The sequence below is a fragment of the Corvus brachyrhynchos genome, unplaced genomic scaffold (assembly GCF_000691975.1).
Source record: "Corvus brachyrhynchos isolate BGI_N302 unplaced genomic scaffold, ASM69197v1 scaffold1254, whole genome shotgun sequence".
Lineage (NCBI taxonomy): Eukaryota > Metazoa > Chordata > Aves > Passeriformes > Corvidae > Corvus > Corvus brachyrhynchos.
In genome coordinates this window covers 28,223-42,082 of record NW_008237474.1, presented here as the reverse complement: position 1 = coordinate 42,082, position 13,860 = coordinate 28,223, and the positions used below count along the sequence as shown (strand labels likewise).

Below are 13,860 nucleotides of genomic sequence, written 5' to 3'. Positions count from 1 at the left end.
GGTGCTCCCGCCCCCCCAGGAGTTGCCCTGCTCCCCCCCGTCCCGGCCCTGCCAGCCCAGTGGCCCCACCCCGCTGGCCAACAGCTGCAATGAGCCCTGTGTCCGGCAGTGCCAGGACTCCACCGTGGTCATCGAACCCTCCCCAGTGGTGGTGACCCTGCCCGGGCCCATCCTCAGCTCCTTCCCACAGAACACCGTGGTGGGATCCTCCACCTCCGCTGCTGTTGGCAGCATCCTCAGCTGTGACGGAGTGCCCATCAGCTCCGGGGGCTTTGACATCTCCTGCATCACCAACTGCTATGGTGGCAACAGATGTCGTCCCTGCTAAATCTGCTCTGGGAATGTCTTTGGCAAGAGCATCCAAGATGCCAGAACCTGGTTCTGGGCAGAGATAAAGCTTCTGGACATTGTATTTCCAGCTTTGAACCATTGCTTGCTTTTCCTATTCTTCTCTCTTTGCTCTTTGCGTCTCCCCAGACCAGTCTCATGTGGACCTCTCACCCTTCCTCCCTCTGCAGGGCAGTCCAAAGAACACCACATGGGAGCTCCATCTTAGTGGCTGCTCCTGGTGCTCTCTGTGCGCCATCTCCTTTTCTTCTTTAGACTTATTAAAGTTGCACTGCATTTAAGCCTTGGCCTCTGAGTCATCTATTTTTCTCTGGCAACTCTTCCAGTCTGCTCAAGAAAAAAGGTAGAGAAAGCAATGGGTGGGGCTTGCTGCAGTGGATTTTACTTTGTCCCCTTTTCCCTTGGAGCTGATGAAGAACATCCCTGGCTACTCAGCAGCCAAAGGCCATCATGGAAACTATGGCTCCAAAGTGTTTCAGGAGTGGGGATGGGAAACAACAACGCCTGGGGACACCCCACAGCCTCATCTCTTCCCATCCTTCCTTCATTACCTGGCCTAGGGTCTGTGGCCAGCACACCTGGGAAAAAGTGGATGAGATCCAAACATCACACAATCTCTCAGTGCCTGGCAGGGCCCAGCTGCTGCCCAGACATGCAGGGCTGAGGTGAGTCATAAGTTAGGATTGGTAACAACTCAGTCTGTGCACTGGAGTTCCCATTGCCATGAACCTGACACCCCCAAAAGGATCTAATGTTTTGTTCCAGGTGTCCATCTTCCCTGTGCAAATGACTTGTGGCTTCACTACTAATGCCAACATTTAGGAATGTTTTCAGCTGTACTTGAAAATTTCTGTTTGGTCCTTGGCCTTCAGCCCCAGGCAGTGCTCCAAATCCCGTCATTCCCTGGGTTTCCACATTCTCCTGGGTGCAGAAAATGAACTCCCAAAGACATTGCTGGGCTCCAAATACCAGCTCAGGTTCACAGCATTCTGTGATTCATGTGGCCTTCCATATATGCTCCTCCTTCCTAGACCGCTGGGCAGAGACAGCAGCTGGCTTTGTCCTTCTAACTGGGTGCTGGCACATCTTGCTGTGTCCAGAAATGAAGGCTTCACCTGCTCCTAGTGAGACCTGTTGCTCAAGCACTGGTCTCAGTTGCCAGAACCAAATCATCTCCAGTTCCTCTTCACTGTGTGCATGTCCCCCCAGGGGCAGCCCCTCCACCTGGCTCCATTTGGGAACCACAATATAAAAAAGACGGTAAGCTACTAGAGAGTGACCAAGGGAGGCCATGAGGATGGGGAAGGGTCTGGAGGATCCGTATGAGGAGTGGCTGGGATCGCTTGGCCCATTCAGCCTGGGGAAGATGAGACTGAGGTCAGACCTCATTGTGGTCTTCAACATCTTCCCAAGGGGCACCAGAGGGACTTTGACTTCTCCTACATCACCAAGTGCTATGGTGGCAGCAGGAGGTGCCCCCCTTGCTAAAGACATGGGTGACGGACCAGACAAAGAGCCCAGAAGATGATTCCAGACTCAACTAAGCAGACTGCGGCCTTGGCTTTCAGAAGGGCTGAGCATGTGTGTCTCCTGCTGCAAAGGAGGAGCCCTTTGGAAAGGGCCTGCCTGGACTCTCTGGAAATATGGCTAAGTGTCTCATTCACTTCCTCTGCTTTCTCCATTTCCACCTTTTGCTTTGTTATTTTCATCTCCTCTCAGTCTTGGCACCCACCAACAGCTTTTTAGGGGGACTTGCACTGACCTTTGGCTGCACACGGTGATCCTTTCACACTTACCACCTCTCAGAGACTTCATGTTTCTCTTCCTCGACCTGTTAAACTCTGCTGCATCCCAACATCTGGCTCTGTGTGGTCCTTTCCTCTCTGGATCCTCTGTCAACATGCCACAGGAGAAGGACATGCTCTGGGACAGTACAAGTGGGTGAGCAAGTGGACCTTTCTCATTCCTGAAGGATTGAGAAGACAGGACTCTCTGCCTGCTGGCCTCCTTCAGGCCCTGATCACTGGAGAGCAACAGCTCTGGCTACTTCACAGCCAGTCACCATCAGCCCTTCCCTTGCTGCATGTCTTCCCAGAAATGTTCCCCTTGGCCTCAGAATGTGCCCTGTAGATGGTGACCCCAGCTTGTGCTGTGTTCATGGGAGGATCCCAGTGCTGCAGAAGGCCCTGGGAGGTCCAAAGGTCCCCAAGCACACAAGGCAGCTCCCCCTGCTCTTGGCTGAGCTGTGCTGGGGGAGACGGTTTGGACAGAAGATGTCCACAAGTATGGCAGTAGGAGATAGTAGGAGAAATCACCGAGGCTGGAGCCCAGAGCCTCCTCCTCGTGTTCCCACCCATCTCAAGAAGGAGGGGGCATGGCATGATATCCCAGTCTCAACAATTGCAGGCAGTGGGGAGTCTGCTTGTCCCAGAAACATCACCCTCTTCAGCCCCGGGAGTACAATATTGAGACACTGCTTCATGCAGAGCAGCTCTTGGTGCCCCCAGAATCCCTAGGAAGAACCACTAGAGAGCTTTAAGGTTTCATGTAATTATTGCTCAGGTATTTGAAGCCATCCTCAAGCATGAAGGAATTGTCAAATGCCTCTCAAGGAGAATATTTGGCCATTCATATCACTGTGGCGGTAAAGAAGTTTTAGCTACACTTGATCAGAATTACCTCCCCTTCCTAACAAGGACTCCCATCAGGCTCACTGCAAAAGAAATTTGGAGAGACAGAAATGGGAGCTTGAGTGCCACCAAAGAGGTCCAGTCCAAGAAACATAAGGAGAAGTACGACGGGGAGTGCCTGGTCAGTGCCTGGGAAAGAAAAGAGGAAAGCTTTGAGAATAAAAATTATTTCAACAAAAAAGGAAGAACACAACATTTCTGTCCATCCTTCCTCCCCCCATTTTCCCCTGCTCCAATGTGAGCCCATCTGTCGCGGGTGGAGAGGGAGCTTCAGACAGTTTATTAAAGAAGCCTGGCCACTGAGTCACAAGGTGCCGAGAAGACCCCCTTGCTCTCTAAACCCCTTCTCAGAGAGAGGAGTCCAGGGGTGCCTGGATCTTATCTTAAAAAAAGATATTATGCTGTAAGATTTGGAAAGAAATGCTCCAAAAAATACAACCATCTAAAGTCCTTGGTAGATCTACTTTGTATCTTTGGCAAGTTGAACAGATGGAGCTAGTTATGGTCATTTCCATAATGTTATTACCTGGAGATCTTAACTGCAGTATTTCACATTCTCCCTGGACCTCTTTGAATCCCCCAGGGCACTTTCCCAAAGGATTCTTCCTAGCAGGTCCCTGAGGCAACAAAAGTCTGCATTTATGGAGTTCAGGGTTGCAATTTTGCCCTCTGTTCTGCACAGCCACTGCACACCACAGACAGGAGAGCTACCCCAGCTTTCTCCAAAATCCCAGTAAGGTCTCAGGTCTGCAGGTGTGCACAAACTTTATGATGTCCTGCTCATGTTTTGCCTCAGGCTTCTGTCTTACACGTGTCTGGAGTCAAGTGGGCAAGACAAGTCAGTGAGTCAGAGAGTCAAGGTCAGGATGAGGCCTCATGACAGTATTCAAGCTCCAACAACATCCAGCAGTCGCCAGGAGTGTTCGTAGAGGAAAGGAAGGTCCCAAGTCAAGCTGGGAAGTCACACATATGTCAGAGTCCAAATTGAGATTGGTGAGCTCCATGGCCAGATACAGGCACAGATGTTCGGAGCCAAGTATTAGAATTTTCGCTTGAGAGCTCCTCCTGTGCAAACAGAAGTTGGACCTGGCTGAAGCCTCCTGGCAGCACCATCTGCCAAAGTTCCCAGCAAGGCCTCTAAAGGGAAGGGAGCAGCACTCAGCTATGCCATGTGGGTTGATCCAACTGTCCTACATCTCACAGCAGAGCAACACCTGAACATGAGCTCCTTCAGTCTAAGACCCGTTTGCTGGGAGGTCTCAGCCCTGCTCAGTCGGTCAGTACCGGTGAGCTGTAGAAGTGCATCTGGCATTGGCCCGGACAGGAGGAGCCTGTGTCCCATCCCAGTCACCAGCAACATTACACCAGAAGGGCATCCACTGAATGATAACAACCTGCAGAAGTGGGCAGGCTTCCTTGGTCTTTCTCCCTTTCCATGAGGCAAGAAATGGAGAGTGCAGGAGGCCAAAGCTGATTTCAGTGCTCTGCCAGGTTGAAGCCATGGCCATTCAGCTGTAGATTCCAGACCAAGTGCCATTCCTGATGTCAAAGGGAACATGTTTCTCTCTGAGATCATGAACACACCAGGGCAGAGTCTCATTGCTCCGACCTGCACATGCCCTCAGGAGGGTCACCCAAGCACAGAATGACACGTGTGTGCTCAAACACACCTGCGTGGAATAATGCAACGATCTGTATGCTCACACAGAGTTAGCAAAGACAGAAAGAAGAACAGACAAAAAAGATGGGCAGTTCTGGGAACTCTGCTGAGGAGATACTAGGGACAAGTGTGGCAGAAAATTACTTCGGTATCCTGGAGAAGGATCAGGTCCCAGACAACTCCTGGTATTCGCAGAGGACCCACAGAGAGTGCACAGAAAGAGGATGAGCTAAATGAGGCCAACACAATTTTTCTATGAGCACTGTCAGAGTAGCAACAGGCTCCAACCCTCCCAGCAGATGCAGACCTGTGTGCAACAGCGAGTGACCATCACGGAGAGATGGGAAAATCAAGAGAAAATGATGGGTCATGTCCCCTCACATGGCAGTCCTTGGGCATGTGGGCAAGAAGCATGAGAACAATGCAATCACTCCCATGATCTGAGCATACTAAATGCACTGAGCATTCTTTCTGCCCCAGAATTCCTTGAGCCTCTCATCCTGGCCCTTACAAAAGCTTTCATAGAGGAAAGCACACGGAATTAGACAGGAAATGAAGAGGCCAAATTGCAGGAAACCAGGACACAGCCCCTGCCATTAGCTGGGATAGTGCACACTTGACATGCGCTGGTCACAAAATTATTACTTCCACCAAGGTGCTACTGGGCCTGAGGCAGTGCAGGACTGCTATAAAAGGCAGCCCAAGTCTCTGCTCTCGCATCCACTTCTCTCACCTCCTCCTCAGGAATCAGGTGAGTGGGAAGCCTCCAATCCTTCTCCTCCTTCTCTCCTCCTGCTTCCAGACCAGCTCTTTCCTGGCTGGAGGTCTCAGCTGATCGGGGCTGTCAGAGCCCAGGGCTGGCAGCTGCTTCTGCTGGGAGAAGGCAGGGGGGAGAAGATCTTGTGCAGAGAGAGGCTGGGACTTGGCTGAGGTGGCTCCTGGGCTTTGAGGTGGGCACTGCAGTGTGGGCCAGGAGGTGCCTTGGCTGCAGGGTGCTTGGGGGCACTGCTGCTTCTCAAGCGTCCTTACATTCTGCTTCTCCCTGCCCTCTGTGCCAGGTGCACCTGTGACCCCGAGCCATGTCCTGCAACCCTTGCTGCCAGCCCTGCGGCCCCTGCCCCTGGCCAACAGCTGCAATGAGTGCTGTGTCCAGCAGTGCCAGAGCTCCACCGTCGTCATCCAACCCTCCCCAGTGGTGGTGACCCTGCCCGGGCCCATCCTCAGCTCCTTCCCACAGAACACCGCCGTGGGATCCTCCACCTCGGCTGCCGTTGGCAACATCCTCAGCTCTGAAGGAGTGCCCATCAGCTCCGGGGGCTTTGACATCTCCTGCATCACCAGCCGCTCCTGTGAGAACAGGTGCCTTCCTTGCTAAAGCTGCTAACAATGTCCTCGATCAAGAACCTCCAAGACCTCAGAACATGGTGTTATACAAGAGATAGAGCTTTAGACCTTTGTATTTAAAATACCTCTTCATCTCTGGCTTCTTCTGTAAAGGGTGGCAGGAAGCATCCAGCCTGCAATACCCATTGTCTACTTTTCCGTTTTTCACCTTCCTCTCTCTCCTTTGCTGTCCACGTCTCCCTAGGACAGCCTAGTGGGACCTGTTGGCCTCCTTCCCTCTGCAGGCCTGACAGACGGACACCTCCACTGCATCTTAGAGGCTGCTCCTGGTGCCCTCTGTGAGCCTCCTCCTTTTCTTCTTTAGACTCATTAAAGTTGTTTTGCATCCAAACCTGGGCCTCTGAGTCCTCTTTCATTCTGTGACAACTCTTCAGTGAGCTAAGGGAGAAAGGTTGTTTTTGGAGAGGATTAGGTTGGGCACAAAAGGGACCCTTCCTCATTCCCAGAGGAAGGAGAGCGTAGGACTCACTTAACTTGGTTGTCTTCTGTGCCCTGTCCCTTGGAGGTGAAGGAGATGCTCCTGACTACCTCAAACCAATGGCCACCAGTCCATGCAGCCTTGCTACATCTCTTCCCAGGTCAGCCTCAAGCACTGTTCCTTGGAACACACTGTGTGAAAGGGGAGCTGCCCAACCACTGCTGCCTTTCAGTGAGGAGCCCACGGCTGCAGGAGGGCAGTGGATGAGGTCAGCAGCCCCTTCAGCTCCTGGGGAACAGATCTCTCATGAGCTTTTTCTGGAGTAGGCAGTTTAAATAGAGGATGACTCCAAAGGGTGGCAGGACTGGCAAGACAAAAATATCTGGGAACAGTCCACAGTTTCACCTCTTGCTTTCCCTCTTCTCCGTTACTTGGTGTAGAATCCATGGCCAGTGCACACAGGCACAGGTAGATGTACCCCATGTGGTCCTTCAGCACCTGGCAGGGCCCAACCACTGCTCAGGTGTTCAGGCCTGAGTTAACTCTCAAGTTAAGATTGGTATCCCACAAAAATGAGTCCCCCTCTCCCAGTGAACTCAACACCCCTGTGGGGACTGCAGCTCCAGAGTGCCCAAAGACCTGTGGCTGCTCTGTGGTACTTTGTCTCCTCCAAGCCTGGGAAAGCCTTTTTGGTCCTGCCAAATGCCAGCTCTGCTCTGGAACGGCTCCTTGCAAGAGCAGTTATCCCTCCATCCCCACTGGGTGTTGTAGCGACAAAGAAATTGCCTGAGCAATCAGGGATTGGGTTTGGAAAGTTAAAGCCCTGACAGAACTAAAACTGGCCAGGGACATCAAGGGCAATAGGAAAAGTTTCCAGGGGTATTCTGCTGATAAAAGGAAGACAGGAAAAATATGGGCCCTGTTCAATTTCAGTCTGGGAGGACACACCAGGGCAAAGAGGTCTGTGAAGAAGCCAGAGGTCACAGCAGACTTGATGGAACTGTTGGGCCACCATGTGGCAGTCCCAAAATCAGCCCCCAATGTAGGAGCTTTGGGGTGGTTCGGACAGCGACGGGGACGGTGACGAGAGATCTCTATAGTCAGATCTTGGATCATGCGGTTTATTGCAAAGGGCGTGGGTATAGGGGCACTGCCTAGAGCTGCCAGCTGCAGCTCTGAGCAGGCCCAAGAGAGCAAGATAGTAAGTAAAGAGAGAGAGAGAGCGAGAGAGGAATGAGAATGAAGAAGTGAGAGAGAGTGTAGTAAGAGAGAGTAAGAGTGTGGTAAGAGTGGAATATGTAAGAGTGTGCGAAGAGTAACAGAGGAAGTGAGAGTGACTGAAGTTCTGGTTACAATACAATAAATCATCTTCTGTACTGAATATTCTAATTGTCACTAACCAATCTAATACAAGATACAAATCCTATAGCATTTACATACAGCCTATAAGAGTTCTTATATTACCATAGAGTGTTACATCTTAACTTCTAAAAACTACTCTTTGGACCCCTTCTGCTGAGCTAGTAGGGTCTGCTCTGACCCTTGGACCTGCCTGCAAGCAGAGGGTATTGTTCAATCAAGAGGGGATTACCTTCAGTCGGCCATACCATTGTTTTCCAGTTGTTCAGTAACTAAGACTTGGTATTTCAAAAGTGGCTTTCATTTCGATGTCGCTTATAGTTTTCATATTCTCAAAATCTTTGTCAGGCAATCATATTTATAAGGCTTTCCTGTTTCATCTTCCCCAACACCCCAATCTCATCACTCATCTCTGCCCTTGGCCCTGCACAGCCAAGGAGTGACACTGGCACCCCACACCCAGGGAGGGACATTGGCACACTACAGCCCCTTCACCCCAGAGCCCCACAGGCTGGTGCTGCCCTTGGGGCTGGTATTGTCAGCCTAGTGGTCCATGAAAAGCTGGCAGCAGCCCCAGAAATAGAGGCTGGGAGTGTGGAGCAAGCAGGAGCTGCAGCTCAGACCTGGGACCTGGAGGGACCAGCAGGAGCAGAACTGCTTGGAGCAACTCTGGCTGTATGAGAGTGTGAGCAGGGATTCCCCCCGTATCAAGGGACTATCACCCATCTTCCACAGTCATGGGCGCTGTCTTTTCTGTTCCTTGAGTATACAAGGAACAGAAATTGTCACCAGGAATGGAAATGCACATGTTTCCACAGTAGACAGCATAATGCTAAAATAATGGAATTACGGGATCATAGAATGGTTCAGGTTGGAAAGAATGCTTACTGGAGTTACTGTTTGGGTCCCTGTCTCAGTTATGGTGTCCTCACACGTGGTTTAAGTCTCTGTCCCAACCACTGTGTTCTCAGATGCAGTTTGGATCCCTGGCTCAGTCGTGGCATTCCCAGAGGTGGTTTTGTCCCTGCCCTAACCACAATCCTCTGACTGAAATGAGTCATGGCTCAACTGGCACAGGTCAAACTCCAACACAGTGCCAAAAGCTGCTGGTTTTCATTGGGGCAAGCAAGGCACCTTCCTATCAGCTGGGACACCAATTCACCAGGATTTTTAGCCTGCTGAAGTGTAAAATCCCAGGATATGGGAGGTGATAACTGCTCCAGGCACTTGCCCAAACCCTTTCACACACCCTGTCACCCAGGCACCAGCCACCTCAGGGCATGTTTCACTGTTGTCTCACCCAAAAGTTGTCTCCTCTCACGCCAGGATGACACTGGTTTCCACAAACCTGACAATAAACCAAGTGTTAATTAGTACAGCTAATTAACTAGCTGTTGTTAAATTAAATTTAATTCAAGTTAATTAAACAGCTCAGGTGAGGGTAAACAAGGACTTAGGGAGCCTGCAAAATGAAAGAACCCATTTTACTCATGGATGGGAAGAGGGATGTGTATTCCCTCTCCCTCTCCACTCCATTGCTCCCCCAGTACAGCAAGGGTGTTGCAGCCAGGGCAAAGCACCCAGCCTTTGGTCCTCTCAAAGTGTTCCCAAGCTCATTTTAGATGCCAGAGCACCTGTCACAGCTAAGGTGTAAATCATAACAATCTAAATAAACATCTGAGCTGTGCATCAGGCAAATGATCTGCAGCCCTTACTCAGGACAGTGGGGAGAGGTATTGCAGGTATCTCTGCAGGTGTCTCTGGTGGTGACCTGCTGTAGGAGGTGAAGAATCACCCATGGGAAGCGCCGCTCGCTTTGCATGGATGAAGGAAAGGATTGAGGTGAATGCCTTTGATACACCACACGTAGCTTTACCATCCCAGTGGAGACATCTGCAAGGAATCAGTCTCATAAACCTCCTTTTCATGTTATAAATGAGCAAACTGTGCTCCAAGACAGAGCTTATCTGAGATAATTGAGACTTTTCTGATATTTATTTGGAGACATAACTCTAAATAGAAAAGAATTTATCTCCTGGACCTCCAGAGCAGGTGTCTTCACCTGAGCTGTTTGTCACAGATCATCAGTGGGGAGAAACAGGCAATTTCAGACCTAAATTTATCTCCTCCAAAAGTTACTATACAGGTCAGGCAAGCCACATTTTACAAGGATCAAATTTTCTCCCAGTGGTGCTCAAGAGAGTTTAAAGACTAAAAATAACCTAGGCAAAAAAAATTCAGAGAAGATCTCCAGGTTTTATTGAAAAGACTCCCACCCAAAAAGACCTACACTGTCTAGAGACAAAAGAGAAATATGCTGGACATGAGAAAATCACTTTTTGCAACTCCTGTGTCAAGTCCAAAGGCTCAGTGAGGTTCAAAGGAGGCTGATTTACTTGTGCTTTGTGTGACAGATGCAGCTGATTAGAGCAACCAGCACAACTTCTCTCCTGCTCACAAAAACCCTCTCTGTGCCACCTCTCTCCCTAGAGTACTTTGGCCATGGGTGTGAGGTTCGGCAATCAGGTGGGGCTGCTGGTACAGGCTCCGATGGCAAGTGGGGGGCTCACATCTAATCATTTGCTGGAGCAAGTCATGCACACATGGAAATGCACGTGGATCACACAATTGGTTCCCACCATTCAACCAGAGCAGTGGACATTCAGTTCACATTGGCTTTACCAAAATCTTCTGTCCTCTCTACCAAATAATTCTTATAGCCAAACTGGGGAGATACAGGCTGGAGAAGTGGAGTTTAAGGTGAGTGAAAATTCCACTAGATGTCCAGGCTCAGAGGACTCTCACCAGAGCTAAATACTGCATCTCCCACACAGGCACCTTGATCCACTAAATTTGCATCATGAGAATGCCTTGACTTGTACTAGAAACAAAGGGCAAAGGCTCAGACAAAAGAATACAGAAAGAAATGCCACTGTTTTGAGAGCTGATTAAAATCCTCCTGTTTACCGTCTCCTTGCCAGTAAAAACAAACAAACCAACAAAACTGGAAAAGCTCCCCAATTAACCACATGGGAATGATTTGCCTTCCAGTTCTTAATGAGTGGTGAAAAACATTCCACACTTCATTAGGGGCAGGGCCATGTAATGCCTTTAGGGGGATCACACATGTTTTAAAACCACTGCGGGCAACCCAGCCAGCATCTGAGTCTGATGCTACTGTACAAAAACTGTTCCTCTGGGAACTCTAGATGTGTGTGCCAAGGAGATCCATTTCTGTATAATACCTCCTCAAGAGAGCAGTGAATTCCTTTGCACAGATTCAATACCAATATAACACCCAAGGGAAGGATGAATAAAGAGGTAGGTAAAGGATGCCGTTGATTTCTTACGAGGCTTAAAGATTATTTGTATGACTTTATCAAATATTTCCCATCCTTGCTCAGTACCCCTCATTCATCACAGACATTTCTCTGGCAATCAAAACCAAATCTCCACCTGCAGCACAAAGCCTGCAGTCAGGCATTCACCCATGGGATGAGTTCTTTTCTACTCAAGCTTTTCCAACTTGGGCCCTCACACCCTTACTTTACCCCAGAGCTCTGCAGTCAGTCTAGAAACACTTTGGACATTATCCTTGGAGCCCACATCAAAGAGCAGCAAATGGGATTGCTCCAAAGGCAGGACAAGCTGAGCAGCCCTTCTGAAACATGTTGCATCTGCCCTCTGGCAAACAAGAAACCTCACAAGACATCAGGTCAGGAAGCTGAACTTCATGTGGTGTTTAGCAATGTGGTGAACGGGCTCCTCTCCTTGGACCCAGTTGCTGCCTGATATGACAACAACTGGGCGGAACCTGTCCTCTCCTCTGCTGGTATCAGATCATAGTGTAAAAGTCAGAGCTCTGATAGGTATGAGTGGTCTGAAAGGTGATTCTGTCCCGCCATGACTTGGTCCTTTTTCTGGGTGATGGTGCTCTGGCCCACAGTGTCTGGAAAAATGTGAGAAACAGTAGAAGTGCAAGGAAAGGCTACAGGAAGCAAACCTAGAGGTGTGGTGCAAGTTCTCATGGAAGAATTTTCCCCATTCCTTGCTCATCAGCAAGAACACAAGGGCTGGGGACAGCAAAATTGTGAGGGCAAGAGCTCTCAGCTCTCAGATCAGTGTGGTTCCACAGCACAGTAATGACCTTTACCTCATGTAAGGTTGTCCTAGAGGACAACTGCCTGTGGCCCCACTCCCAGATTCCTGCTCTCTTGTTCCACAAAATTCCCAGGAAATGGTCTGTTGTGTCACCCTGGTTCTGGGATCTACGGAGCAGCTAAGAAAGTTACATCCTTCTCCCAATTTCCTGTTATCCAGGGTCCAAATATCCACAAATCAAAGCTAGAATGGAGGAAAGAGGGGTCTTTGGCAGTTTTGACACACAAAAAGAAATTACACACAGCTGTATGTACCAGTCAGAAAATACAGTAGGGACACCTGTTAGTGTTAATGGGCACAGCTGCATCTTCGAAATACAGAACCCATGTTTAGAGGGCAGAAAATCCAAACAGCAGTAGAGAACTTCCTCAGAGACACAAGTGAGAAACCTTGGCCTGAGTGATTTAGAAGGTGAGGCAGAGATAAATGGAGGCAGAGAGGGAGCAAGGAAGGGAAGAAGGTGGAAAGAAAAGCAGTAGTTAAGTGTGCAGTGACTTAGGCCCCATGGCCATGTCCTGGGCAGTGCTTGCTGCTGCTCTTACAGCTCTGCCAGAAGGGCCCAGATATAACCAGACTGAGTCAGGCCACAGGGATTCCATTCTATTCAAGGATATCTGAGAGAGGAATCAGGTGCCAACCCTGGCAACAGAGCACTGGGGACCGGTGGGGACCTCTGAGGAACTGGCAAACTCCTGCCCCAGTAGAGAATCCCTGCATCCCTTCAACGTCAGGGCCAGTCTTGAATTAATTCCCTGATGCGTCTTTTCACCCTCACCAGAGCAAGGTGAGAGCACCTCTTCTAAAGGAGCAGTTCTGCAGGTGAGCAGTACCTGTCCTCATACATGGGAACCCTTGGCTCTCTGGCCAAGGATTGCACGGCTGGAAGGAGCTTGGCTTTGTGTGCCCTGTCAGCTTGCCTGGAAACTCCCCACAGGAGCGTGCCAGGCCAGTGACTCTGGCCTGCAAGGGAACCCTCCAGGACTTCCTATGCAGCTTATGGTAGCAATGACATGCTCCTGCAATAGAAATTCTTGGAATTCTCATCAGCCCTCAGAGTAAATATCCATGGGGGAATAAACATAAACACAGGAATCAAAAGTTAACAATGCAGGAATCTGAAACACTGACCATATCATTAGCTGGAATGTTTTGCAACTCATTTCAGGAAATTATTGCTTCCACAAGAGAAAATCTCAAGGCCTGGAGCAGTGCAGGACCAGACCAATTATTAACTCTCCCATCTCTTTGTTGCAGATTAGGATTTTTCTTTTTTTTGTTTTTCTTCTTTTTCTCTCAAGGAATTTTCTCCCATCTGTTGCCTAAGAGATAGTAACAACCAGTACTTACGAGACAAAAGAAGTGGCCAAGGTGGGGGGAAGGATGCAGTTGCGCTGTGGTAGCTGAGGGACTTTCTCTTGGAAAGGCAGAGATATCGCAAGATTTTGGCTGGGGGGGAAGGTCTGGTCTTGGCTCCTCTCTCTCACTCTTGGGATCAGAGGGGAATGGTCAAGTTGCTGCTGCCACGAGAAGAATTCGCTGCCACCATGGAGTCCAGCCCAGCACTGCTTCTTCTTTACTGTGGGTGAGCATCTGCTCCTAAGAGCACCCGGTGAACTGGGACCTTACTAACACCCGATCTGACTGGAAAGGACCCTCACCATCTACTCGGGTGCCTCAGGGGAAAAACCCAGGATCCCAACCCCCTCCCCCTTCCCAGAGGGTGCATCTCCCCAGCTGCATGCAGCAGCTGCTACAGACGAGCCTGGCTGCCACTGCCCAGCCCCACTATTTTCTGCTGCTGCCCTGGGGTTTTTTTCTTA

The 13,860-nt window shown here is 49.9% G+C and overlaps 3 protein-coding genes across 3 annotated transcripts in view; all 3 read left to right on the top strand.

Annotated features, from left to right (window-relative positions):
• Positions 1-7: 7 nt before the first annotated feature.
• On the top strand, positions 8-629 carry LOC103613761 (feather keratin Cos1-1/Cos1-3/Cos2-1; the record flags this gene model as incomplete). The annotated part of the gene is made up of 1 exon (XM_017731555.1): positions 8-629. A coding segment is annotated over one exon (321 nt), but the record flags the coding sequence as incomplete, so codon positions are not given.
• Positions 630-5,437: 4,808 nt separating this feature from the next.
• Positions 5,438-6,433, top strand: LOC103613757 (feather keratin Cos1-1/Cos1-3/Cos2-1-like). The gene is given in 3 exon segments (XM_017731554.1): positions 5,438-5,449; positions 5,757-5,811; positions 5,814-6,433. Coding segments are annotated over 2 exon segments (294 nt in total). The 5' UTR covers positions 5,438-5,449; positions 5,757-5,777; the 3' UTR covers positions 6,074-6,433.
• Positions 5,475-13,860, top strand: part of LOC103613756 (feather keratin Cos1-1/Cos1-3/Cos2-1) — a 17,381-nt gene continuing 8,995 nt past the window's right edge. Inside the window, exon 1 of the mRNA XM_017731552.1 lies at positions 5,475-5,648. The gene's annotated coding sequence lies outside the window, so the exon portion shown is untranslated. The remainder of the gene's footprint in view (positions 5,649-13,860) is intronic.